At 41.4% G+C, this 27,431-nt stretch overlaps 1 protein-coding gene across 1 annotated transcript in view; it reads right to left on the bottom strand.

Annotated features, from left to right (window-relative positions):
• ubtd1b (ubiquitin domain containing 1b) overlaps positions 1–27,431 on the bottom strand; it is a 108,716-nt gene that overhangs the window by 15,315 nt on the left and 65,970 nt on the right. The window contains exon 2 of the mRNA XM_043712987.1: positions 13,379–13,606. Within this exon, the coding sequence (XP_043568922.1) occupies positions 13,379–13,606 (228 nt within the window). The remainder of the gene's footprint in view (positions 1–13,378; positions 13,607–27,431) is intronic.

The raw sequence follows: 27,431 nt of genomic DNA, 5'->3' as shown, positions 1-27,431 counted from the left end.
TGTCACCATCGGTTTCCCTACAGTCTATATCTTCCATTCCTTTCCCACAGTAAATACTGATGCAAAATACTTATTTAGTATCTCCCCCATTTTCTGTGGCTCCACACAAAGGCCGCCTTGCTGATCTTTGAGGGGCCCTATCCTCTCCCTAGTTACTCTTTTGTCCTTAATGTGTTTGTAAAAACTCTTTGGATTCTCCTTAATTCTATTTGCAAAAGCTATCGCATATCCCCTTTTTGCCCTCTTGATTTCCCTCTTAAGTACACTCCTACTCTAAGAATTTATACTCTAAGAATTCACTCAATCTATCCTGTCTATACCTGACATATGCTTCCTTCTTTTTTTCTTTACCTTGCATTGTTTTTGTTTGGTTAAGATCACAAGACTTTGGTGCTATGATTTCATTTCCAAAGTCCCTTATTCTTCGCTTCTGCCCCCACCCCTGTCCCAAAAAAAGCTATTAAGATTCAAAATACAATCCAGATTTAGGAAAATCTCTAAAATGGTACAGCTGAGTGTTTCTTTCATATGCAGAAATAAGAAAAGCTTACATATTAGTGTTTTAGTGAAATTGGTGACAAGTTGTCCAAAGGAACCCCACATCAGGCTACGTAAAGGCAAGATCTCATGGGGTAGTATATTAGTTTGTATAGAGGACCAATTAACTAATAGAAGTTAGGGCTGAGATAAAGAGGGAATTTTCTGAATGACAAGCTGCAACTAGTGGAGTGTTACAGGGACCAGTATTTGGGCCACATTATTTATAATAAAAATTAATGACTTGAATGAGTAAAGTGAATGCACTGTTGTCAAGTTTCAGATTACAAAATTCAAAGGCAAGGCAAGTATTGAGGATGATACAATAAAGGTACAGAGGTGCATTGACAGGTTGAGAGAGTGAGCAAAAACTTGTCAGAGAGACTATAATGAGGGGGAAAATGTGAAGTATGCACTTTAGCAGGAAAAAATAGAGAAGCTGAATATTAGTTGAATGGAGCAAGTCTGCAGAAAACCTCAGCACAGAGGGATTGGAGGGCTCAGGTACATGAATCACAAAAAGCTAGTATTCAAGTTCAGCTGTAATAGGAAAGGCAAATGGAATGTTGACCTTCACTTCAAAGTAAATAGAGTATTAAAAAAAAGGGAGATCTTGCTAAAACTATTCAAGGTACTAGTCAGACCACACCTGGACTACTGTGAACAGTGTTGGTCACTTATTGAAGAAAAGTGATATGAGCATGGGAGTCAGTCCAGAGAAGGCTCACTGGGTTGATCCTTGCTATGGAGGGACGTTTTGTTTTTATGAAGAGAGGTTGAGTAAGTTTGGATGGATTTATACTCATCAGCATTTAGATCAATGACCTAAATGAAACATACAAAATTCTTAGGGAATTGACAAAGTAGATACTGAGGTTATTTTCATTTGAGAATGAGTAAAGGACCAGAGGCCATAATTTCAGAGTCAGTGGTTGCCATTTATGACAGACAAGGAATACTTTCATCTCTCTAAAGGTAGTGAATCTTGGAATTAAAGCTAGAGAGACTATGTTAGAAAGCATATTCAAGGCTGATATAAACACATTTTTAACCAGCAGGGGAATCAAAGGTTATGGAGAAAAGCCAAGAAAGTGAAGTTGAGGATTATCAGTTCAGCTGTGAGGGCTGACTGGTCGACACCCAAACCCATTCCCGCACCCTATATTTACTCCTGACTAACGCACGTAACACTACAGGCAATTTAGCATGGCCAATTCACCTGATCTGTACATCTTTGGATTGTGGGAAGAAACCAGAGCACCCGGAGGAAACACACACATAAATGGAGAATGTGCAAATTCCACACAGACAGACAGTCACCCGAGGCGGGAATCGAACCTGGTTCCAGCTTTATAGAAATTTCTTTTTGAATTCTCAGTGAAGTTAGGTACAGCTTTCTTACTAGAACACCATCTGTAACCGCATACACTTCGATTCACCATGAGCAAAGCCATAGGAGATCAGCAAGCATGCTTTAAATTATTTAAGTAATTCAAATACCAAGAGAATTGGTATTTACAGGGACAGTAAATACAGAAACAGTAACACAGAAACAAACCATCCGGTGCCATCAGATGCATGACTCATGAATTTGTGGCCATAGACGTGCTTTTGCAAGAGGTTGAAGAGCAAAAGGCAAACTGTAACTGAGAATCAGTCCAAAAGTATTTGAAGCCTAAAATAAAACCAAATGTCAATACAACTAGGGCATGCCAGGAGATGGTTTACAAAATTAAAACATGAAACCTCTTTGACACTGAGCAGAGATATAAACCCACACACAGGAAATGCACCATAAGCTGACCAATACAATTTTATTTTTTGACACTTAGTGAGACTGCCCCACTGTGAAATGAGCAACACAGAATAGGAACCTCTTCATGGTTTCTTTTTCTTTGGTATACTGACTTAGAAGATAAAAAGGAGGGCAGTCTGCTCCTGATCACTACCAATACAGTACTCTTAATTAGAAAGTAAGTGGAGGTCAGGATCAGTCAACAAAAATAAAGATGGGAGGATAACTAAAGAAAGACTGCTTTTGCTAGATACCTACGGCAATACCGGTCTCAGGTGGAGCTGCGACCGGAGAGTGGAAGGTGATCTTTGCGCTGTGAACAGCTGCTAGTTTTTTTTCCCCACAAAACAGAACAAATAAACTCATTTATGAGTCCAGGCCTAGAAGTTAACTGCAGATTGATTCTTGTTCAAAGAATGTTATAGATGTTTCAGTTCCAGAGATGTATTATGGTCAAACAGATGTCAGATATTTCAATGTTAGTAGAGGTCATCATAGGGGGGGGTTGGTGCCAACCAGTCTAACAAAGAGAATGAAAACCAAAAACACAAAGATAAACTAAAGTCTGAACTGATATCAAATTGGATTTTTGGTCAGAAGTATTGAGACTGCCAAAGCTACAGGAAGACCAGATTGCTCTCTGGCTATCCTTCCATGATCAACTTATTGAAACTTATTTGGAGAATAGAATCTCAGTTATAAGCATTATATGAATATTCCTGAGCTTACTGGAAGCTATCTGCATTGACCAGTGTCTTTGGAAACCACGCAAAGTACAATCCATGTTCCTATGGTATTATAGATCATGTGAATTGCTTAAGTGAACTGACCAATTTCATCTTATTTTTCTTTTGATTTATCCCTTAAGTGTGTCTGTTTACCTTTGAGTGGGGGGGGCGAGAATCAAAGACGACTCAGTTTAAACCACAGACACTAATTAGGCTAAACTTTTGTTTAACTATGCCCCGATAAAGCCAAATAAATTGTGAATTCTTTTGTTTCAGGGATGGACTTGGTGCCTGGTATTGGTTGTCAAAGTAATCCAGTTAGGAAACATTGGAGCAATTTTGAGGATCATTGTGTATTTTAGTTTTACAGTGTTGCGAATACCGGGAACAGGAAGGCTGATATGATTTGGCTGTCTGTGTTGTAACAAAAGTGATATTACACCCAGTCTCCATAGGTTACTATCACCAACTGATTATGTAGCTGGAGATTGCATCAATTGGCCTCCAATCCAGTCAAATAAAGTCTTATTCTTCCTTTAATATCTTCATAAACCCAAAAATTCAAAGAAAATGGAAGTTAAAGACATTTCCCTGGTTTACTTGAGCAATATTCAGGAGATTAATCCAAAATTCATGAAGACTCCATGGCAGTCATGGAGGTTTACGATTCTTGCCCCTAACTCATCTTAAGTATCTATAAGATAAGGGCAGGGAAACCAGGAATGGAGAACTTAATTTCAAATTTGACACTTTTGGTATTTTTTTTCCAGTTTTAATTCTTCTGTGCTACACCAGTACTTACTTGACAGCAACTACATTGGTATGTGCTTGATCAAAACAGCTATTCAATAACTTCTCCTTGCTCGATGAAACTTGCAAGACTAAACTTGCAAGACCAGGGGCAAAAACAAAATCACTACGGTTTTCCCGACAGACTGCATACATACTACTTCTTCAGCAAGAATGTCTCAGTCAGGAATGTGTCAAATCAAGAAAGCATCCAGATCAGGGATGAATAATTATAACCTGTTTTAAATGCATACACACATTGGTATTAATTTACAAAATAGAACATAGAACATAGAAGAATACAGTGCAGTACAGGCCCTTTGGCCCTCAATGTTGCGCCGATCCAAGCCCACCTAACCTACACTAGCCCACTATCCTCCATATGCCTATCCAATGCCCATAAAGAGGGGGTGTCCACCACTGCTACTGGCAGGGCATTCCATGAACTCACGACTCGCTGAGTAAAGAACCTACCCCTAACATCTGCCCTTACCTACCACCACTGTCGGCCCTATCTAAACCCCTAATCATCTTATACACCTCTATGAAGTCACCCCTAAACCTTCTTTTCTCTAATGAAAACAGCCCCAAGTGTCTCAGTCTTTCCTCATACGATCTTTCTACCATACCAGGCAACATCCTGGTAAACCTCCTCTGCACCTGTTCTAGTGCCTCCACATCCTTCCTATAGTATGGCGACCAAAACTGCACACAATACTCCAGATGCGGCCGCACCAGAGTCTTATACAACTGCAATATGACCTCAGGACTCCGGAACTCAATTCCTCTACCAATAAAAGCCAGTACACCATATGCCTTCTTCACCGCACTATTTACCTGGGTGGCAACTTTATTTCTGTGTGATCTTTATATATGGAGGGTGTACTTTTATATATAAGAGCCTTATGTCCACGATCTTTCAAACATTCTCAATACATTGGAAGGGAAAAACCTGTCTTATAAGTCATTTCTGTGCAAAACAAGATCCCATAATGTGATCAAGTCTAGTTGCCACTTAATCCATTTTTGTTAAAAATCACACAACACCAGGTTATAGTCCAACAGGTTATTTGGAAGCATTAGCATTCAGAGCGCTGCTCCTTCAGGTAGTTGTGGAGTCTAGGATCGTAAGACACAGAATTTATAGCAAACGTTTACAGTGTGATGTAACTGAAATTATATATTGAAAAAAGACCTGGATTGTTTGTTAAGTCTCTCATCATGTTAATCTCATACTCCACAACCACCTGATGAAACAGCAGTGCTCAGAAAGCTAGTGCTTCCAAATAAACCCATTGGACTATAACCTGGTGTTGTGTGATTATTAACTTTGTCCACCCCAGTCCAACAGCAGCATCTCCAAATCATGACTTCTATTTTTATTGATTTTGATCAAAGGGAAGCTGTTGAGTAGGATGCTAGGAACATTGATTGCCCTTTTACATGAACAGGAACTTGTGGGGAAAAGTGCTTCAGTTTAATAATTTGACTGAAAGACAGTTCAACAGTGCAGCACTCCCACAGTCAGCCTAGACCATAGGTTTAATCTTACCATGTTCTAGCAATGTTTCATTTGCATCAGGTTCTATGGAAGGTTTCTCTCCACGAAAGCTGTTGTCCAAAACTCATCTCACTAACTACTGACCATGTCCTGGTATGGCTCCACTCTCAACCAATGCCCGGCCGATTCTTCCACACCCTGCAGCTGGAAGTACTCACGACTGCCTGGGACAGAGTAGGATTCCCAAGTTCCAGTGCTATCTTTAAAAGGCCGTGTGGACACACTTAAGCATTGTCAATCTGCTCCTACCCTGCATTGTTCCTGGCATTTGCTCAGGACGTGGAAAACAAGAGGAATTGACATCTCACTTTGTGAGCAGGAACCTGGAAGGGCTGCTGCACAAGAGAAAGGATGTCCCCTTTTCTCCCAGGACCAATGGAGGAGACCATGGCATCAGACTCTGCCAACCTGGTCTGAGATTACCACACCACCTCAACTCCTTCAGGGTAATGCCACCACCTTCTCTCCGATATCTCACCCTCACTCACTCCCCGCTTCTGTACCCATCTCCCACCAAGGCTCATGCTCTATCCCCTCACTATTACATTCAACATCCTTGCTCACTCACCCCAACCCCCAAAACCACTAATCCTGCCTGCCCTTTGTGCTGCCTACTCACTCACTCGGGACACCTCCCCACCCCTTGAGCCTGCTTCATCATTCAGCAAGATCATGGCAGATAACATTTCTTGTGCACTTTTGGGTGTTTTACCCGTAACTGTCGATTCCCAACTGATCAAGAATCTATCTATCTCAGCCTTAAATAAACAAATAGATTCTGTCCTACAGCTCTCTGTGGCAAGGACTTCCAAAAGCTTTTGAACTGTCTGAAAGAAGAAATTCCTCCTTCTGTCAGTCTTAAATTGGTTCCCCTTTATTTTGAGACTCCTGGTTCCAGACTGCCCCATGAGGGAAACATCCTCTCAGCATTGACCCTGTAGAGCCCTTTAAGAATCCCATGTTTCAATTAGATCATCTCTCATGCTTCTAAACTCCAGTGAGTAACTTTTAGCTTTTGCTCGTACGACAATCCCGCCATACCAGGGATCATCCTAGTGAATGGTTTCTAAACTGCCACCAATGAAATGATATATTTCTTTTAAATAACGTGATCAACATTTCTCACAGTACTCCAGATGTGGTCTCCCCAGCACCTTATTCAGTTGCAGTAAGACTTCCCTACTCTAATACTCCAACCCCCTTGAAATAAGGGCCAACATTCCTTTCCCCTTCCTGATTCCCTGCTGTCCGGTGTGCTAGCTTTCTGTGTTTCGTGCACAAATGGCCCCAAACCCCCTTGTGTTGCAGCTTTTTGCGGTTTTTTTCTGTTTAAATAATATTCAGTTCTTTTGTTCTCCTTTCCAAAATGAACAACTTCACATTTTCCCACATTATACTCCATTTACCAAAGTTTTGCCCACTTACTTAACCTATCCACTTTCTCCAGGCTCCCGACCACTTTCATCTCACTGAATCCCTCCCTCTCCCTCATCAATTGAGTCAGGTTGACAGTTAAGTGAATTAACTAAATGCCAGAAACGTGATTTATTCACAGAACATTTACATAAAGTATTATATTCTCGTAAATATCATATTCTAGTAAGATTTTCAATGTAGATGTTGTGCTGCATTTGTGTGTCACTGCTTTAACAGCGATTGGTAGGTTGAGTTTACAGGTAATCAAAAAAAAATGTGCATTTGTCTCTGCTTACTGTCAGCCATGAATAATGAGTATGGTCACAGAGTACGACCATAATGACGGGATCCTTGATGCAGATTTCACTCCCTTTACTGCTGCTCCCACATGGGTTCAGGTTTGATGGTCTTTGCTGTACTCTCAATAGGACACTGTCACACCCTAATTCAGAACCTGGTTTCCCAAGAAGCTGGAATCAAACTAATGAAGTCAGTGGGGAGATGGACGTGTTGTAAGGGTGGCTAGCGGAGTTAAGCTCCAACATTTCAAGTTATGAGCCTGATATTTGATCATTATGAGTGGGAAGACAATCAGTGACAGAAAGTGCTTGATTTTTGATTTCTCATTCAAGTTCTGTAACCTTCGGCTTTAAATAATTCAGAATTGATTTCTTACTGCAAAAATGGACATTGAAAATCTTGATCTTAACTGACAAATTTACTGTTGCCTGCATTAGGGTGGTCCTTCTACCTATGTCGTTGGTGCCAATGTGGACCACGACTTCGGGCTGCTCCCCCTCCCCCTCCAGGGCCCGGAAAACACGATCAGAGACATCACGTACCCTTGCACCTGGGAGGGAACGTACCAAACGTGAGTCTCTCTCGTTCCCACAAAACCGCCTATCTGTGCCCCAAACTATCGAGTCCCCAATTATTATTGCTCTGCTCTTCTCCACCCTTCCCTTCTGAGCAACTGGGACAGGCTCCGTGCCAGAGGCCCTGAGCCCGTTACTTACCCCTGGTAAGTCCCCCCCCCCCCACAAGTATCCAAAACGGTATACTTGCTCTTGAGGGGAACGGCCGCAGGGGGTCCCTGCACTGGCTGCTTCCTCCCAGTTCCCCCTCACTGTCACCCATCTGTCTGCAATCTTTGGAGTTACTACTTCACTAAAGCTCCGATCTATGACCCCCTCTGCCTCCCGAATGATCCTAAGTTCATCCAACTCCAGCTCCAGTTCCCTAACACTGTCTTGGAGGAGCTGGAGATGGGTGCACTTCCTGCAAGTGTAATCAGCAGGGATGACCATGGCATCCCTCACCTCAAACATGTTGCAAGAGGAACATTGCACTGCCTTCACTGCCATCCCTCTAAAAGTAACCTTTTTTTAAAAAAAGTAAAATATCTAACATGCCCAAGGTTTCTTTTCATTGGGACTTCGCAGTTACAGAACTTCACCAATAGCAAATATCTCCAGCATTGCTTTCTGTTTACTACAAACCCACAGACTCCCATAACTACCTGGACTACAGCTCCTCCCACCCAGTATCCTGCAAGAACTCCATCCCATTTTCACAATTCCTCCGTTGCATCTGCTTGGATGAGGAGACATTCCATTCCCAAGCATTCCCCACATCCACCTATTTCAAACAATGTGTTTATTTTCTCCCTGTAATCCAGACAACCCTCACTGCACCACCTCCATTCCACTGCTCTAAACACTCCCCCTCCAAACACAATAAAAACAGAGTCCCCTTTGTCCTCACCCACCAATCCAGTCTCCACATTCAAAGTGTCATCCTTAAACACTTCCTCCAACTCCAACTAGACCTCACCATCAAGAACACCTTTCCCTCCCCACCCCTCTCTGCCTTCCGCAAGGACCATTCCATTTAACATTCCTTTGTTTGCGCAACTCTCCCTACCAACCCCCTTAACACCCAGGTACTTTCCCATGCAATCGGACCAACCAGGCTGCACCCTCCACTGTCCCCACTTCACCACCCCTTTATCTGCAGCTCCCCCTGTACCCTTAGTCCTGAAGGGTTACACTCAAAACATTGACTTCTCTACCTCCTGATGCTGTGTGGCTTGTTGTGTTCTTCCAACCTCCTGCCTGTCTACTTCAGTTGTACAGGGGCCATGCAATAGTGAATGACAACAGTACAGTATTAATAGTAGCTTAAGCTTCAGTTGGAAGGTACCCTTCAAGCATTTCATCTCTGGTCACAGTTGAAGAGTTCAAAATGAGTAGGCTATGGTGGGCTGCTGACACACAAGCAGTCAAGTCCCACATGAGATGAAAGTTAAGTGCAAGAACACCCTAACAAAATTAAAAGATTGCCATTCAATATCTGGCCACTGCGTCAGAAACAGCTGGACAAAACTAGATTTTGATCAACTAAATTAACTAACTTGACTAAAAGAAATAAAGAGAACACCTTTTTGATAGCAACCCAGATGAACCATTCAAAATCTGAGTGTATACTTGCAACAGATATCTTCTATAGTAGCTAACATGTTCTGGATGTAGGTTTGTGCGCTGAGCTGGAAGGTTCATTTTCAGACATTTCGTCACCATACTACGTAACATTTTCAGTGAGCCTCCGGACGAAGCACTGCTGATGATTCCTGCTTTCTATTTATGTGTTTGGATTTCTGAGTTGATGATGTCATTTCCTACTGTGATGTCATTTCCTGTTTTTCTCAGGGGGTGGTAAATGGGGGTCCAAGTCAATGTGCTTGTTGATAAAAGTTCCAGTTGGAATGCCATGCTTCTAGGAACTCTTATGAGTGTCTCTGTTTAGCTTGTCCTACGAAGTGGTGTCCTTCCTTATCCTAAGGAAGGATATTAGTGAGAGGGCCATGTCGTTTTGTGGCTAGTTGATGTTCACATATCCTGGTGGCTACTTTTCTGCCCGTTTGTCCAATGTATTGTAAGTTATCGTTCTTGTAGTGTATTTTGTAAATGACATGAGTTTTGCTTGCTGTCTGCATAGGGTGTTTCAAGTTCATTAGCTGCTGTTTTAGTGTGTTGGTGGGTTTGTGGGCTACCATGATGCCAATGGATTTGCTTCAATATTGCTGCTTCAGTGGATCTGGCACATATTATAGAACAGCTAAATCTTTTTGTTTGCTGATTCAGAATGCTCTGGGACTGGTAAAGTATAACTATGTTATTGAAATAATAATTCGAAGAATGGGAGTTCAAATGTACTGTGGTATTTTGAGCAGTAGAATTCCGTTAAGAATCTGCCTTCAGGAAAAGTTGCCATGAAACTGCTGGATTTGAAAACTCAACTTTTCACAAATGTTCCTTTCAGAAGGAAATAGTCTTCATTACAGTTAGGTTGGTGCTATAGGTGATTTCAGTTCTACAGCAATATAGTTGACTCTTAATTGTTCCCTGAAAGTGACTGAGGAAACCAGTCATATCTGAAACGGCCAATAGTGAAGCACCTCATTTGCAACACCCACATCCTAGCGTGAACACGGGTTTCAGAAGCCGAGGTCCATGTCTGTGTTCTCCTCATTGGACCTGGACATGTGCTTAGGAAATTTAAGGTTTCATAGATGCTTCGTATTTAGATATGGTTATCCAGAACCAACACAAAATATTCCCCTGAAAATAAAATCAACACATTGCAGGTGTTGCAAATCTGAAATAAAAATAAAGTTACAAAAAATTTCTGTTTTAGATATACTGCACATGTACAAGCATTAGTGCAACACTCCTCACAATTAATATTCTGAATGCCCAATAACGTGTAAGCATTTCAAAAGAGTAGGAGAGAGAAAAGTGAGGTTTTAGAAGTTGAGTGGCAAGTAGCAAGTCAAAAAACAAACCTCAGTTTAATAACACAACAAGTGAACAGAGGTTCGGTTTATTTTAATTCATCACCCTGATCCTCATGCTCACTTTTCATCCTTCAGTCTCCTACTCTGTTCCAGTAAAGCTCAATGTCAATTCAAGGAACATCTCATCTTTTGATTAAGCATCCCATAACCTTCCAAACTTAAAAACGAGTTCTGCATTTCAGTCTGTAATCTTTGTCTCCATTGAATTTCCTTTGCTAGTTTATGTTTCAATTCATTTTTTCTTGTTTTTGCTTTCAGATGGCAGCTATTTATCTTTCTGCCATTCACTGCCTTCTCTAAACCAATCTTTTGTTTCTTTACTTGCCCAATTACCATACCCTTGGCCTTGCACCACAAACTCTTTTGCCAGTTAATCCCTTCCGTCTTCCACTGATATAAACTGTAGGCCCTGCTTCCCAGCTATACCCTCCACCAACTTAAAAAGTGTCCAAGTTTCTAATTTTTCCCAGTTTTAGTGAAAGATCATGGATCTGAATCATCAACTCTTTCTCTCTGCAGAGATGTCGCCTAACCTGAGTATTTCCAGCATTCTTAGCTTTACTTCAGGTTTTCCAAAATCCCCTGGGAGGTGCTGGAGTATATTCCACAAAGAATCAACAAAAAGGCTCCAATGAAAGGAGAAAAGAAAAATCGATCTAGAATCAAAACTGGGGTGTACATGCAGATAAATGTTGCTCGCAACTGAAAAATATGTCAGACCAAGGCTACAAAGACGTTTTACTATTCACTCGGGTATATTAGAATATAGCTTGGCCGTATTGGGGCAAATGAACATGGTGAATGGAAAACAAGTTTTTAGATTAGATTAGATTAGATTAGATTACAGTGTGGAAACAGGCCCTTCGGCCCAACAAGTCCACACCGACCCGCCGAAGCGCAACCCACCCATACCCCTACATTTACCCCTTACCTAACACTACGGACAATTTAGCATGGCCAATTCACCTGGCCCTGCACATCTTTGGACTGTGGGAGGAAACCGGAGCACCCGGAGGAAACCCACGCAGACACGGGGAGAACGTGCAAACTCCACACAGTCAGTCGCCTGAGGCGGGAATTGAACCCGGGTCTCAGGAGCTGCGAGGCGGCAGTGCTAACCACTGTGCCACCGTGCCGCCCATAAATGCTGGATGTCAGATTAACTACATAAAATATAGCACAGGAGGCGGCCATTAGCAATAAATATTTCATCTTTTGCTTATCAACCATAATAGCCACCACCTTCCTTGACTCAGTTTATCAGCATAAACTCATGCTCCTTTGTCCTTCATGTTTATCCAGCTCCCTATTAACTTTAGATATGCAGAATGGGCTCAAAATTAGAACACTGGAGGTCAACCTTCAAGGTGGATAGTATTGGGAGTGTGGTGCTGGAAAAGCAGAGTCAGGTAGGCAGTATCCGAGGAAAAGGAGAGTCAACATTTCAAGCATAAGTCCTTGACCAGGAATGAGGCTTGTGGGCTAAAGGGGCTGAGAGATAAATGGGTGGAGGATTGGGAGTGGGGGGGGGGGGGGGGGGTGAGGTAGCAGGTATGTGATACATCAGAGAGGAGGGTAGAGTGGATAGGTGGGAAGGAAGATGGAGAGATAAAACAGGTCAAAAAGGCAATGCCGATTTGATAGGTTGGATCGGGGGTAAAGTGGGGGTAGGGAAAATGAGGAAACTGGTGAAATCCGCATTGATCCCATGTGGTTGGAGGGTCCCAAGGTAGAAGATGAGGTATTCTTCCTCCAGGCATTGGGTGGTAAGGGTTTGGCAATGGAGGCGGCCCAGGACTTGCATGTCCTCGGGGGAGTGGGAGTTAAAATGCTTGGCCACAGGGTGGTGGGGTTGTTTCATATATGTGTCCCAGAGATGTTCTCTGAAGCGTTCCACAAGTAGGCATCCTGTCTCCCTAGTGTAGAGGAGACCACATCAGGAGCAATGGATACAGCAGATGACACTTGTGGAAGTGCTGGTAAATTTCTGATGGATGCGGAAGGATCCTTTGGGATCTTGGACGGAGATGAAGGGGAGGTGTGGTTGCAGGTTTTTCAATTCCTGTGAGGGAAGATGCAGGGAGGGGATGATGGATTGGCTGGGGCAGTGGACCTGACAAGAGAGTCATGGAGGGAATGGGCTTTACAGAACACAGATGGGGGTGGGGAGGGAAATATATCCCTGGTGGTGGGGTCTGTTTGTAGGTGGCGGAAATGGCTGAGGATGTGATGTGATGTGATGTATCCGGAGGTTGGTGGGGTGGAAGGTGAGGACCGAGGGGTTCTGTCCTTTCTGCTGTTGCAGTGGTGGGGTTAGGGAGCAGAGGTGTGGGAAGTGGATAAGATGTGCTAGAGGGCATCATTGACCACGTGGGAAGGGAAATTGCGGTCTATGAAGGAGGAGGCCATCTGGTATGTTCTATGGTGGATAGTTGAAGTAATATTGGGAAAGGGCTACAGCTTTAAATGGCAATACTCAGGTATGTAAAAGATGCTGGGTAAAAAGCTCAACTTTTGGAGATTTCCACAACTCTGAATTTAGACTGGGGGTGAGGGTGGAGTTAAGGAAGTATTCACTAAAGAGTGCATCACTGGAGAGAATTTGGGAAACTAGCCTACAATTTTGAAGATATCATTGGAGACTTTGTAGGATCAAGAACATGCTGTAAAACACCATTTGACACTGTTGTGCTTACCATGTGGCAAGGTAATACTAGCGCCATCTACAATAGCCTGGGCCAGTTCATGATCGTTGCATTCAATGGCATAGGCAGCTGCCTTAAGGGCATCCCAGATTTCTTTGCGACCTTCAAAAGCTGGTGCTGTATCCCAGAATTCATCTCTTTTACTCCTCAGTTGGCCATCTGTCATAGGATAATCACTTTTCCACTTTGGCCTCTCTTTCTTCAGGGGCTCATTTCGACCTGAAATCAAGAAAAAACCTTATAAAAATAAAACCTCAAGAACTGCGGATGCTGTAAATCAGAAACAAAAACAGAAGTTGCCGGAAAGCTCAGCAGGTCTGACAGCATCTGGAGAGAAATCAGAGTTAGCGTTTGGGTCCAATGACCCCCCCCCCCTTCAGAACACAAAAAATGAGAGATCAGCAAAGAAATGATGTCAGACTTGAAAATATATTTAAAAAAATAGTATTTTAGGAGACCTTGCAATGAAGGACAGTACAGGTTGGTTGACCAAGTCAATCCATGTAATCATGCATACAATGTGAAGTCCAATCATTCATTCAGCACTGAATAATGACTTTGAACAACTTGAGGCACAAATGTTTAGGCATAGCTCTAAAAAGACATGTCAAACTGTCAAAAAGTGTGGTGCTGTAAAAGCACAGGTGGTCAGGCAGCATCTGAGTAGAGTTGACATTTTGGGCATAAGCCCTTCATCAGGACATTCCTGACGAAGGGCTTATGACTGAAACGTTGACTCTTGTTGCTCAGATGCTGCATGATCTCCTGTCCTTTTCCAGCGCCACACTTTCCATCTCTGATCTCCAGTCCTCACTTTCTCCATGTCAAACTGTCCTGTGTACTCTGCAGTCCTAGACTTACTGTCCAGTACTACCATCTCAATCCCTAGTTGGTTGCTCATAACAATGGTATACATGACTGGATTATTCTTTATTTTTAAAACCTTGACTTTTAAACACCAAAACAGCTGCTGAATCAGGTCAGTAAGTTTGACATATTTGAGACATGGGCAATTTTTGTTCATAAAGTCACTCTCTGTATCTGTTAGCTCAAGGATGGCTAACATTTGCCAACATAGTCACAACCTTGCCCTTGCTAGGCCTGCAGAGTGAAGAGCAGGTAATATTGAAGCAGCTAGAATATTATTACTACTCAGTCTTGCAGTCACAGCACCATTTTTGTAGTCTTCTTGACATGTGCTGCTGCTGTTGGGTGTTTGAGCAGGGGATTCCCAATTCCTCTGAAACAGACAGACAATCACAAGTGAACAAACTGGTTTGCATGGCATTCTGCAGAGTGGATTATGTGGAAAATTGGAGGGGACAACTTTTGTTGCCGAGGGCAAGATGACTTGCGTTCCCAATAGTTTTAGTGGGAGTAACAGCCAAATGATACATGTTGTAATGTAACTAGTAAACCACTCTCAACAAATCCCATTTACCTGTCACTCCTGTGCTCACTGATTTATGCTGGCTCCTAGTTAGGCAATGCATTCATTTTAAAATTCTAATCCTGGTTTACATAGCCCTCTATGGCTTTGCTCCCCCATGTCTCAAATCATCTCTATTCCCACAACACAGGTTACCTGCAGAGGGACGTCTTGTAAAATTGGCAATGCACATCACTGGTGGTGTGATAAAATGTACCTTTAAGAGCGAGTTATTCTGTCCTGTTTCTCTTGAAGCAGTGTGTTGTCAACCAGGTGTCTGTTCCATGGCAAACAGAGTAAATAGTTTTTTCTCTTTTTAAAATTAGACAAAAACAACATGAGTGGGTGGAGTCAGGGTTTCACACAGACTGGGTCTTAGTTTTGCTTTCAGTTGAGGTTTTGGAATTGAAGCTGCTAGATACACCTCTCTCTCTGCTGAAGAAACTCAGACTTCTCTCTCTGTTGCTGGATTCATGCTGTCAGCATCCTTCTCCTAGACTCCAGAAGATAGCATGTCAGAGAAATCGGTTTTGCTGAATTTGCCTTTGCCAAAGGTGTTTATGGCATGCTGCTATATTGGAACAGTTCATGAGTAGTTAAATTTTTTTTTTTTTTTTTAAGTATTTTGATGCAAAGTTATGCCATTTTTTGGTTTGTATTTTAACTGTGGTGAAGGAATAAAGTGCATTTTGCTTAAAGTCTGGTAGTTTGACCAATCAAACCACATCTGGAACACAGCACCCTACACTTACCTTAAGACAAAAGATAGGGTCTTGGCTATCTCTGTGTTCTGAAGGGGTTTGGTCTGGTCCATAACAATGGCAATGCCTTTAATTGCTTAAGCTTCAACCTTGAATTCCCTCCCTCAACTCCTCCACTTCTCTACTTCTCACTCCTCTAAGACATTCTTTAAAACCTACTTCTTTGCTCAAACTTTGTTATCTGGCCTAATATTTCTTGGCATGGTGCCACTTGTTTTAAAATGCTCCTGTTCTGTGCCGTGGGGCATTTAATTAAGGTTCTATATAAAATCTAAGCTGTTCTTGAAGTAACAAAAAGAATTGCTGATCAAGTGCAGTAGGATTAAAACCTAATGAAAAGGCATCAACTTGACATGTGAATTGTTTCTCACTCTTGATCCTGTTTGGCCTGCCGTATTTCCAGCGTTCTCTATTTTACCTTGTATAGGGATTAAAAGCTTAATGGATACAGGTTGACAACAAAAGAATTTTCTAAAGAACATTAGTTCAAATGGAGATAATTCTCCTCCCAATCTGATCCACATTTGATGAGAGAGAATCAACTCAAAAACCATAGAGAAAACAGACCTCTCTCAATAACCTAACATTCACTTACTTTTGTAACCCAACCTATCTCCTGTCTTTCTGCAAACCTTTCTCCCTTCCTGAACTCAGTCAAACTTTTCATGTAGGATGAGTGGTTAGCAATTTTCAAATGTGAAAACACAAATGAAGAAACAAAGTTTATAAAGTGTGCAGGAAACCCATTCAAAATTTTGCAAAATATTTTGATATACTTTTAAAACAAACATTTTTAAATAGATTCACACTTAAGTTTGTATATAAGCTTTGTGACAAAATAATAGTATGCAGCAGGAAGGTTCAGCCATATCCTGGTTTGCACAAAGAAGCAGGACATGTAAGCTAACACGATTTCTTAAAGTGCAGGTAATGGCAAAAAAAATACTGTGTTCTCCTCCAGAGAATACTTAGTCTTGTAGGATGTTGCGACAAAATCACTGATGATGTAGAAAGATCTGCAGTAAAAGACAGCGAAGATAGGTGAGCCTCATGTGCTAACATTGAAGGAGCAATAGGCAGCAGGTTATTACAAACATACAAAAGGATGGACTGGAAAATAGTTAGGAGTATCATGGATATCAAGATCCACAAGTATTTCCCCACAAAGGACGAGGTACCACACTCAAGAGGCCTAAATAAAGACAACAATAATTCAAAGGGGATGTTAAATATTTGAAAAATTGGGTGAATTGGAGTTTGAGAAGTTAAAAGCACCTCCAAAATCACAATCACCCAAGAAAAGAACTTGCTCCTTGCATCCAGCTCAGTCCTCCAACTCAAATTTGTCTTCAATTTAGTCCCATGGGTGAAAGGGCTGTTATACAAACAAGGCTGAGTAAATTAGGTCTATAATTTCTGAAACTTATCTCATTGAACAAACAAGATTCTGAATGGTTTTGAAAAGATGTTAGTATTAGTTGTCATAGACCCAATGTATCACAGGACTGCTCTCGGAGAGCACTGACGAGTGCAGAGTTGAACCTGAGGCTCTGCATGCTTCAAGTGAGGGACAAGGTTGAGAAGGCAGGTTCTTCAATGTTGATCTCAGCCAATGCAAGAAATGAAACCAAACTGTTAACATCACTGAAGCAAGCCTGGAGGTAAAAACACCTCATCTTCTGCCTTGGGACTCTCCATCGCCACAGGATCAATATGGATTTCACCAGTTTCCCCACTTCCTCTCCCCCCACCTTATCCCAGCTCCAACCTTCCAGCTTGGCACTGCCCTCTTAAATTGTCCATCTCCCTTCTCACCTATCTGTTCCACCCCCCCAACCTATCACTTTCACCCCCACCTTCATCTACCTAACCAACCCACCCCCACCCCCCCTTCCATTTATCTCTCAGCCTCCACTGGCCCACAAGCCTCATTCCTGATGAAGGGCTTTTGCCTGGAGTTTCAACTCTTCTCTCCTCAGATGCTGCTTGACCAGCTGTGTTTATCCAGCACCACACTCTTCGACACTGATCTCCAGCATCTGCAGTCCTCACTTTCTCCAAACAAATAATCTGGCCTATCAAGCCTGTTCATCTAGACTTGTGCTTATAACCCACACAAACATCTTCCCTGTCACCCACTGTCAAATCAGCATATTATTCTATACTTTCTCATGCATGTGCTTACCTAGTTTTTGCTTAAAATGTATAAAATGCAAATTGTTATTTGCCTTAACAGTGGTAGTGTTTCACATGCTAAATATTAAGTGAAAAAGTTTCTCTTCAATTTCATCAAGGGTTTAATAAAGACTGTTGTCTTTATGGCACTTGGGTTTTGACTCCTCAAAGTAGAAAAAACCTCAATTAGGTCACTTCTCAACTTTGGTTTTTCTACAAGATCCACTATCGGTTTAGCCTTTCCTGATAATTACATTGTCTCACTTTCTCTTTCTCCCACATCCCCTCAAGATTCGAACATGAATATTTGGCCTCATCTATGATTAATATCCAATAATGTGGCTTTCTTGTACTTCCTACCAAAATGGTACAGGCTCACACTTCATATTGAAATTAATTTGCTAATTAAACAGTCAATTTTAAAAATTCATCTTTTATATAATGCAGAAAGCGTAAAATCAATTATTCCTCTAATGTAGTACAGTCTGCAAATTTATTAAATTGTACATCAGGTTCCAAATCATTAATGTAAATGGAGAATGTCAGCCTTCCCAGCACCAATCCCACTGTGTGCCATTCAAGTAGCTACCCTTAACTCTACACTTTGGTGCTCTGTTCTATACCCAGCTTTCTACCCATTCTAGCACTCGTGCCAAACTTAGTCATGAAATTACTATGAGACAGCTTTTTGAAAATCGAAGTATTAGATCTACTACACGACCTTTGACGAACTGGTGTTTATTCTTAATTTCAATGTTGTTGAAAATCAAAGTCAAAGTCAATGTGGCTGGCCAATCAATTTTCCCTTTTGAAGTCTGTGCCAACTACCATTATATGTTCAGCTTTCAGGAGAATAATCTTTCAAAACTCTTTTGCCTGTGTCTATAGCTAGGTATTTCTGTTATCATTACCTATAACAGACAAGTACATGTATGCAGTCTGGGTATTCCAAAACCAGTCACTGTGTAACATGCAATATGGAAATGGCAGCAAGGAGTGAGTTCATGAGACCTGTTCAAAAAGGGTTTCTGCTATTGTCAGAACAAAACGAGCGCAGGTGAACTGCACATTTGCTGTTGGCTGCCATTTTAAACACAACATAATTCCAGGTTCCCCAAAAGTACTGTGGACTTTCGGTTCAAAGACGAAGAATGGGAAAAAGTGTCATGATGGAGGATTTTCATGGCTCAATCTAAGCCATCACAACTTTAGTGTCAAGGGCTATCAATACCCAATGGGAATATATCCAAGCATGAAGGAACTCTGCCTGAGATAATAGGGAGAAAATTAGATTGGGAGGGGGGGGAAATGAAACAGATACAATTAAAATGTTAACCAATTAAAATAAACAATAAACTGGTTCATATTGATGTGACAACAAAAAAACAAAAATACAAAACAACCATTTTATTGTTAGTTTGTTTATGTGGAAGGTATGACAAATGTCTTAGGCATGCATCACCTACTGGCAGCAAACATACAAGTTTGGGTGTGTCTGGTGTACATGTACACATGCATTAACAACTATTAGGGCTCTGTTGGCACCTGAAACTAATGACTCAGAGATATTAACCCCAGGTGTACTGTGTTTGAAGAGCCTGTCAGCTTGCTAGCATTATTTATTTATTCATTCAATCATCTCTTGCCAAGCTTGATGGTGCCTTCTCCACTGCCACAACTTGCCTCAGTAAGTCAAAATGAAAACCTGGTCAGATAAAAATCACTTAGAGGACCCTAGTTTAATGTCAAACTATTTTCAACCTATAATATCTTTATTCCAGCTTGCATTCTTACTACTAAAACTTAATCAGCATTCACATTCCTCAAGCTACAAACAGCTGCTGGGTAAATTGCTCTAAGTAAAGTAAGCCTTAGTAGCCATTTTTTATGTGGAGGAGAAGCAACATTGTGAGATAGCCCTTAGAGAAAGTCAGAGGCAGCAATTCCAAGCCTGCTCAGCTGATCCAACATGTTGACAAAGCAGACATCTATACTCATGTCAAGTGGATGATTCAGCAACAAAAACCAATATCCAGCAGAGCCAAAATTTAACTACAAACATGACTGCAAACAAGGAACTAAACAGAAAATAACTAGCCTAATCACACTGTACAATCAGAAAACAGTGCCAGCCTTGTATTAATGCAAATCTAGTGGTAAGCCATCCAAACTCGATTCAACCAATGGGAAACCCCCTGGAGGCTCTAGTCTTGCTCAGCTTTGTGGATTTTCATTATTTAAGTTATATGTAAAATGCTGCTGGCACCTTTCGGTGTGATACCAACTGTTACAAATCAGAAACAAACTCAACAGATTTGGGGTTGGGTTTTGGGGAAACATTTTAGAAAACAAAATTAATCTTAAGCACAACTTAATTCAAATGTATTGTAATATCTTAAAAGGTAGTGAAAGATTCAATCATCCATTTAAAATAAATAATACTAACTTGTTTCATTTGACAGAAATGGTTTGGTGACAAAAGTACTGAGACAGAGTTAGCTTCGTCTTGCAACTATTTTGTATTCCAGAATAGGCCTACATAGCCAAGCCCTAAAAAGTCCTCAATGTTTTCATGAAATGAAATCTGCGAGCTATTACTTCTAACTTTAAAGGCATATTATGTTTGATTCTGCACTTAAGTAATAATGTCTCAAGTACTGGTTTGAGAACTCGCTTCATACACGGACTCTGCCAACTTAGTGTTCCAGAAATCAGCTTTAGTTATTTCTCAGAGTAGCAACCAGGACAGTGAACGAAAATTGGAATATTTTGCATAAATTAAGGAATTGCTTCTGAAGTCAGCAAGAAATGACACCATGGCAAATTCATCTGGCTTAAGTGTGCTTAATACAAGAAAAGAAATAAGAAGTGGACCATATGACCGCTTGAATCTATTCTGCTATTTGACACAATCGGGGCTGATACTTAGAGTCAGAGATGTACAGCATGGAAACAGACCCTTCGGTCCATGCCGATCAGATATCCCAACCCAATCTAGTCCCACCTGGCAGCACCTGGCCCATATCTCTCCAAACCCTTCCTATTCGTATATCCATTCAAATACCTCTTAAAATGTTGCAATTGTATTAGCCTCCATCACTTCCTCTGGCAGCTCATTCCATACGCTTACCACCCTGTGTGGAAAAAGTTGCTCCTTAGGTCTCTTTAATATCTTTCCCCTCTCACCCTAAACCTATGCCCTCTAGTTCTGGACTCTCCTACCCCAGGGAAAAGACTGTCTATTTATCCTATGCATGCCCTTCAATTTTGTAAACCTCTAGAAGGTCACCCCTCAGCCTCCGACGGAAGGAGACCAGAATTGCACACAATATTCCAACAGTAGCCTAACCAATACAAGCCTAATCCTGTACAGGCCTGAACTCCACTATTCTGCCTTTTCCCTATATACTTTAATCTGAAGAAACCAAAATCTGTCCCTCAGCATTAAATGTATTGAACAATGGGGTACTCAACCATCTATGATATTGAATTTCAAACATTAACCGTTGCTGAAGAAATTTCGCCTCATCCCAATCTTAAATGATCAGCCCTCTATCCTGGGATTGGGCCTAATGTTCTAAATTCCCCAGCCAAAGGAAATATGCCCAATGTCCTTTCTGTCAAAAAAACAAGATTGAGGGGATTTTCAAGAGATCACAGTCATTCTTCTCAATGTCAGAGAACACAGGTCCAATTCACTTAGCCTTTAATCATTGGATAACCAACAGATGGGAGAGAGAAGAATAGAAAAAAATTACTGAGTCCAATTTATATGCATAGCCATGATCTTATGTATCTTAAAAAATGGTGCCATGCTTTAAAACAGATTCTCACGCAATCTTCAAAACTGCTAGTTCTCACAACCAAATATTAAAAATACACTAGACAAAATTACATCACATGACACATTATTTTCAGAAGACATTTGTAAGAAGTAGCCAATTTGATCTAGTAATATAGAATATCAGTTTTTCTCTGCCATAATGAAAGCGAGAATTTTGTGATTGCACAATCTCAATGCTGAAATGGGGGAGACACAAAACTCCAGCACTGTTTTTTTTTTCAGTCGTTTGGAAACCTTCTGTCTCGTGACAATTGACCACAATAATGCTGCAGTAAACTGTGCTACACACCACTTGGTATAGCTCGCAAGTCCCACTACCCCAAAATTTGCTGCAGAGAAAGACAGGTGGCTGAGATGGTGCATGATACGCTGGCCTTTGTTTCCTCTGGGATCTCTTCTGAGTTAGCTCAGCTTTCCAGTTCTTGCCTCTAAACCACTTTTCTATAGGTCGTGGACATGCTCAGCATGGCTGCAGATGCTCAGAGGCTTTGCACATGCTGCTCTGTGCACAGAAACATTGATTTCTGGTTCGGTATACAAGAAAAAAATTACAAGGGAATGTAGGTCACAACCATCAACAGCTGCATCCCATTTATTTGCGTCCAGCACTTCCATATCTTGCTCACTGGTGTTGCTGCAGCAGAGATACAGACAACCTGGAGAATTTGAGCCAGTGGCCAGTTCACCTTAACCAGAGGTCTTTGGGGACATATGGCTGTCACTCATTCCATGAACAAAACCAACCCAGTACAGACACCGTAGGTTTGAGCAATGAATATATGCTGACTGAACTTGCATACTACAGACGCTCTGATTTAGTGATCTTGCCCTGCCAAGAAACATTAATAAATCTTGCACTGTGAAGGTGGAAAGCATTTGGCTTTCTTTCCCACTTCACTGATCTTATCTAGGTCTCACCACTGTAGAACAGAGTGCTGAGTTAGCAGGCTTGGTAGACTCCGTCTGGCTTCTGCTGTGCCAGAGTGGAAAGTTGAGGCCCAAATTCTCATTCCTTCCAAAGCAGTTCCCCATTGATTATGAACATACACCTACCTGTTTCTGAAAGAAATCTAGTGCTTTAAAAAGTTAACCACTATACATGAACAGGAACGGTTTGGAGGAATATGGGCCAGGAACATGTCTTTAACACAACCAAATTTAAGCATTTACCTTATTATTTTGGCAGTTTCCATGAGTCAACTTTCTAGAAATTTGTGATTTAACAGAATCAGAAAATTAACATGTATGCAAAAGGGTGTGTTCAAATTTTGTTAAAGTTTAAAAATTGAATAGTTTAGTTTGGCATTTTAGGCATGGACTGGTTGGACCAAAGGGTCTGTTTCCATGCTGTATGACTGACTGCTTATTCTAGGTATTCATTGCTCTGAATCTGTTCAGACTAGGTATTCCAAGGTTCCTATAGAAATCTGGCCAACTTCACACAGAATACTAATAAATATTCATACCTCTGTTAGGCCTGCTATGGCAAAGATATTTTACTCAAGGAAGGTAGATTAAACTAATCAATGGATGCACTGGGGAGGTGCTGGTGATTGAAGCACAGGAAGAATTTAAGGTTTTAATTTTGTTTCCACTGAGCAACAATCCAAAATCCAACATGCAAACAAGTGTTAATCACAAGATCAGCACAGACTGTAACATCTTCTCCTCACTTGCAAAGAAAACTTATCCATTGTATTTCAACAAAACAGGTATAAATTAGAAATTTAACTCAACTATCAGCTTGTGACACACTACCTCATGGACTAATACTCACTTAGATGTTTAAAAAGGACAAAAAGCTGCTCGTGGCCAAACACTACTTGTATTGTGTACACCTTCAATTCCACAAGGAATGCTAACAGCACCAGAACGTCAAAACAAAGGCCCTTGAAATTATCAAAGAACTTTAGACTCTCACACTTACATGCCCCTCAGCAAAGGTTTAATTCATGTGCACATTTGCCTGAAAATGGAGTACATTCAATTTTTAAACTTTAACAAAATTTGAACACACCCTTTTGCATACATGTTCATTTTCTGATTCTGTTAAATCACAAATTTCTAGAAAGTTGACTCATGGAAACTGCCAAAATAATAAGGTAAATGCTTAAATTTGGTTGTGTTAAAGACAGTTTATGTTCAAGTTTCACAGATTAGAGCCACAATGACTACTGAAGTCAAATTTGGCTGTTCCACCTATCAGTCTGCAAAATAATCATACTGAAAACCAATTTCAACTTTTGTTTTACAACTATCATCACTGGTTAACTGAAAAAGCTAATGGGGGACATATTTACTATTGCATCTCTCCACATTTAAACAATTACTGTATTCTCCCTTCTTCGGTAGTTGAGTTTTTTTAAACAGAAAACAAGTGTTACAATCATGAGTAGCAAGCTAAAAGTTCCAAAGTGGTACAGAACAGAAGGAGACTATTTGTTGAGTTTATTTAAGCCTCCCAGAAAAACAAATTATAATCACCAACCTAACAGCAAAGTTTTCTTGGGCACCAAACCTCTTATCCCCAATGACTGTGCTTACTGATAAAACTTTTATCAGGATCAAAAACCAAAATGGAGGGAGCAGTGAAGAGGAAATCCAGTGAACATCAGACAATACATTTAAAAAAAAAATGAAGTTTATATATTAAACCACTTAAATCAATAGAAACTCAAAAAAAGGAATTGCCAACATTCCTTGCACTCTGAAACAACCAGACATTTTTTGTGCCACTTACCCTAACTCAGAGCATAAATGTTACTGTATTAAATTAGCATTGGTGTTGTGAACCAACATATTTGAAGATCTCAAATTTGTGTGTCTATCAGTCTGTCATGAATTTCATGCACATCCTACTCAACAAATTAGGATACTAACTGTAAAGGAAGAGGGCCTGCACCCTGTTTCTAGTACAAATAGAGAGGATGCAACAGCAATAACCTTACACATTGGCATGATATTTCCCAATGCCAAAGTAATTTCCTGTACTATGATGCAGTAGTGACTTTAAAGTGATTAAATGATTGACAATTGAGTACTGACATAGATAATTTGATCATCAAGTGAGGCAGTCACGTTCAGTGCCTGGAAAGGAACATTAAAACTTGCAGTTTTCTGTTAAGTAGCCATGCAAAACAGATTAGGCGAAAGTGAGGACTGCAGATGCTGGAGATCAGAGTCAAGATTATAGTGGTGCTGGAAGAGCACCACAGGTCAGGCAGCATCCAAGGAGCAGGAAAATCAGTCATCAGTTGGACTTGGATATTACTTCTTCAGAATGGACACTAAAACGTTAACACTGCTTTTCTCTGCAAAGATGCTGCCCCATCTATTGAGTTGCTCTAGCACTTTGTTTTTAACCGGGATTTTGCCCGAAACGTTGATTTTCCTGCTCCTTGGATGCTGCCTGACCTGTGGTGCTCTTCCAGCACCACTATAATCTTGACTCTGATCTCCAGCATCTGCAGTCCTCACTTTCGCCTAATCTGTTTTGCATCTTTGCAGAGAAAAGCAGTGTTAACGTTTTAGTGTCCATTCTGAAGAAGTAATATCCAAGTCCAACTGCTTTCCTCTGCAAAGATGCTGCCAGAAACTACTGAGTTTGTCCAGCACTTAGCTGTTATTTCATACTTTCAGCATCTGTTGTATTTTACTTTGACTTAAATAACATTCCAGGTTTTTCATTTTGAAGTGGTGCTGGCAGTGCATTTGCATGGAGTGGAGTGCCACTATTTTGCTGACCGTTTCTGTCTGAATTCATACAGGTTCAAGTTTTACCTCCAGACATAGGCTGAACATACATTTTGGGCTCGACAGAACTTACATTATAAGAAAAGGGACTTTTGAATAAATAACACCAGGTAACAAACTTGGAATTCATCCACAAAAGTAAATTCCATGGACATTTCTCCAGGTTCTATCCTTGAATCCCTTCTCTTTGGTCCATTTAAAATTATTGCTGAAAGTGACTTGCCATGCTAAATTATTGAACAAGTTCAGCACCTTGTGAAAAATCATTACCATCCTTTTTTATGTGAACCTTCTTAGCATTGCCATTATATTTGTAATTATTAAAATTATCTAGTTACATGCATGGCAACACAACCACAAATACTCATGGATTGTCATGCACCAACTCAACCAATGGTGCTACTAATTTATTTACTTCTGCAGAGACCTCCAAGGTCCATGGGCATAACAGTTTCTGGAACCGGAAGCCAATGCTGTGAAAGGTGAACACCATATGTATTGTCTCCTGCCAGACTTGAAAAGACAGTAACTGGAATGGGTGGTAGTGGTGGGGGTGGGAGGAGAGGAGAGAAAAACATATGATAAGCTAAAAGAAAGGGAAAGAATGATTCACAGTTTAAAAAGTGTTGAATTCAACATTAAGTCCAGAAGGTTGTATAGTGGGTAGTCCGAAGATAAGGTGTTGTTCCTTCAGTTTGTGCTATGAATCGCAGCAGAGAGCGGCGGGAGCTGGGCGGAAGTTCAGGCGGAGCGCAAAGCCGGTCGGGAAGATAAGTGATTGCTATTAGAGTGGGTGTGTTCTAAACCCCAGGTCCTACAAAGTAGGGTCTCCCTCCCTCCATCCTCCTCTAATCTAAATTAAGAGTCCACAAACTTGCCGCAAAAAGAGGGATTAAGGAAGTTTGGATCGAAGAGTGAGGCTTCAGCTCAGGAGCCTTTGACAAGGAGGTTGAGTGAAGTGATTACGCCACAGTTGGAGAGTGAAGACATGACTGCCCAGCTGGTTCAGTGCGCTACGTGCTTGATGTGGGAGGTCAACGACTCTGGTGTGTCTGGCTCGTATATGTGTGGAAAGTGTGTGCACATTCAGCTATTGACCGAGCATATTGCAGCGCTGATGAAAGAACTCGAGGACCTGAGGCTCATCTGAGAGAACGAGATCTTTCTGGCCAAGACCTTCAGCGAGGTTATTACACCAATCATGCCAGAAGAGAGCAGAAGAGAGCAGACGATGAGGAAGGCAGAGAGGAGACAGGTGCAAGAGACCCCAGGAGAAGTACCTGTCAGGAACAAGTTGAAGCTTTTGGAAACAGTAGAGACTGATGACACCGCCAGTTCGCATGGCGGCCAGGTCTGTCAATCAAAAGTTGGCGCAGAGGCAGAGCGGAAGAATAGGACATCGCACAGAACTGTGGTAATAGGGGACTCCATCGTGAGAGGAACTGACCGGGGTTTTTGTGGCAGGAGATGGGATTTAAGGATGCTGTGTTGCCTTCCTGGTGCCAGGGTGAAAGACATTGTGGACAGAGTGCAGGAAATCCTCAAGGACGAGGGTGAAGAGCCAGAGGTGGTGGTACATGTCGGCACAAATGATGTCGGGAAGAAGAGGAGGAATATACTATAGCGGGACTTCGGAGAACTAGGAAGAAGGCTGAAAAGCAGGACGTCCAAGGTGGTTATCTCCGGTTTGCTTCCAGTTCCTCGGGCTGGTATGGCCAGAAACAGGGAGATAATGGACTTGAACGTGTGGTTGGGGAACTGGTGCAGGAAGCAAGGATTTAAGTTCTTGGATCACTGGGGTATATTTTGTGGTAAACAAAAATTCTACAAGAGAGACGGTTTGCACCTTAATAGGTTAGGGACCAGCATTCGGGCAGGCAGGTTTTCTACTGCAACACCGCTACATTTAAACTAAGTAGCGGGGGGGGAGGGGACAAACTGGATGTTTAAAAAGGAAATTGAAGGGAAAGTTAGAACAAGAGAAGTCAAGAAAGACAACTGTATCAACAAAGCAGAAAACTCAGAAAGGGATCATGCTGTAAGGTTGAGTGAAATAAGGGTTGATGGGAAGGGTGAGAGCAG

Source organism: Chiloscyllium plagiosum, chromosome 22 (assembly GCF_004010195.1).
Source record: "Chiloscyllium plagiosum isolate BGI_BamShark_2017 chromosome 22, ASM401019v2, whole genome shotgun sequence".
NCBI lineage: Eukaryota > Metazoa > Chordata > Chondrichthyes > Orectolobiformes > Hemiscylliidae > Chiloscyllium > Chiloscyllium plagiosum.
Note: the sequence above shows the minus strand (reverse complement) of the source record. Positions and strands in the feature narration are given on the sequence as shown.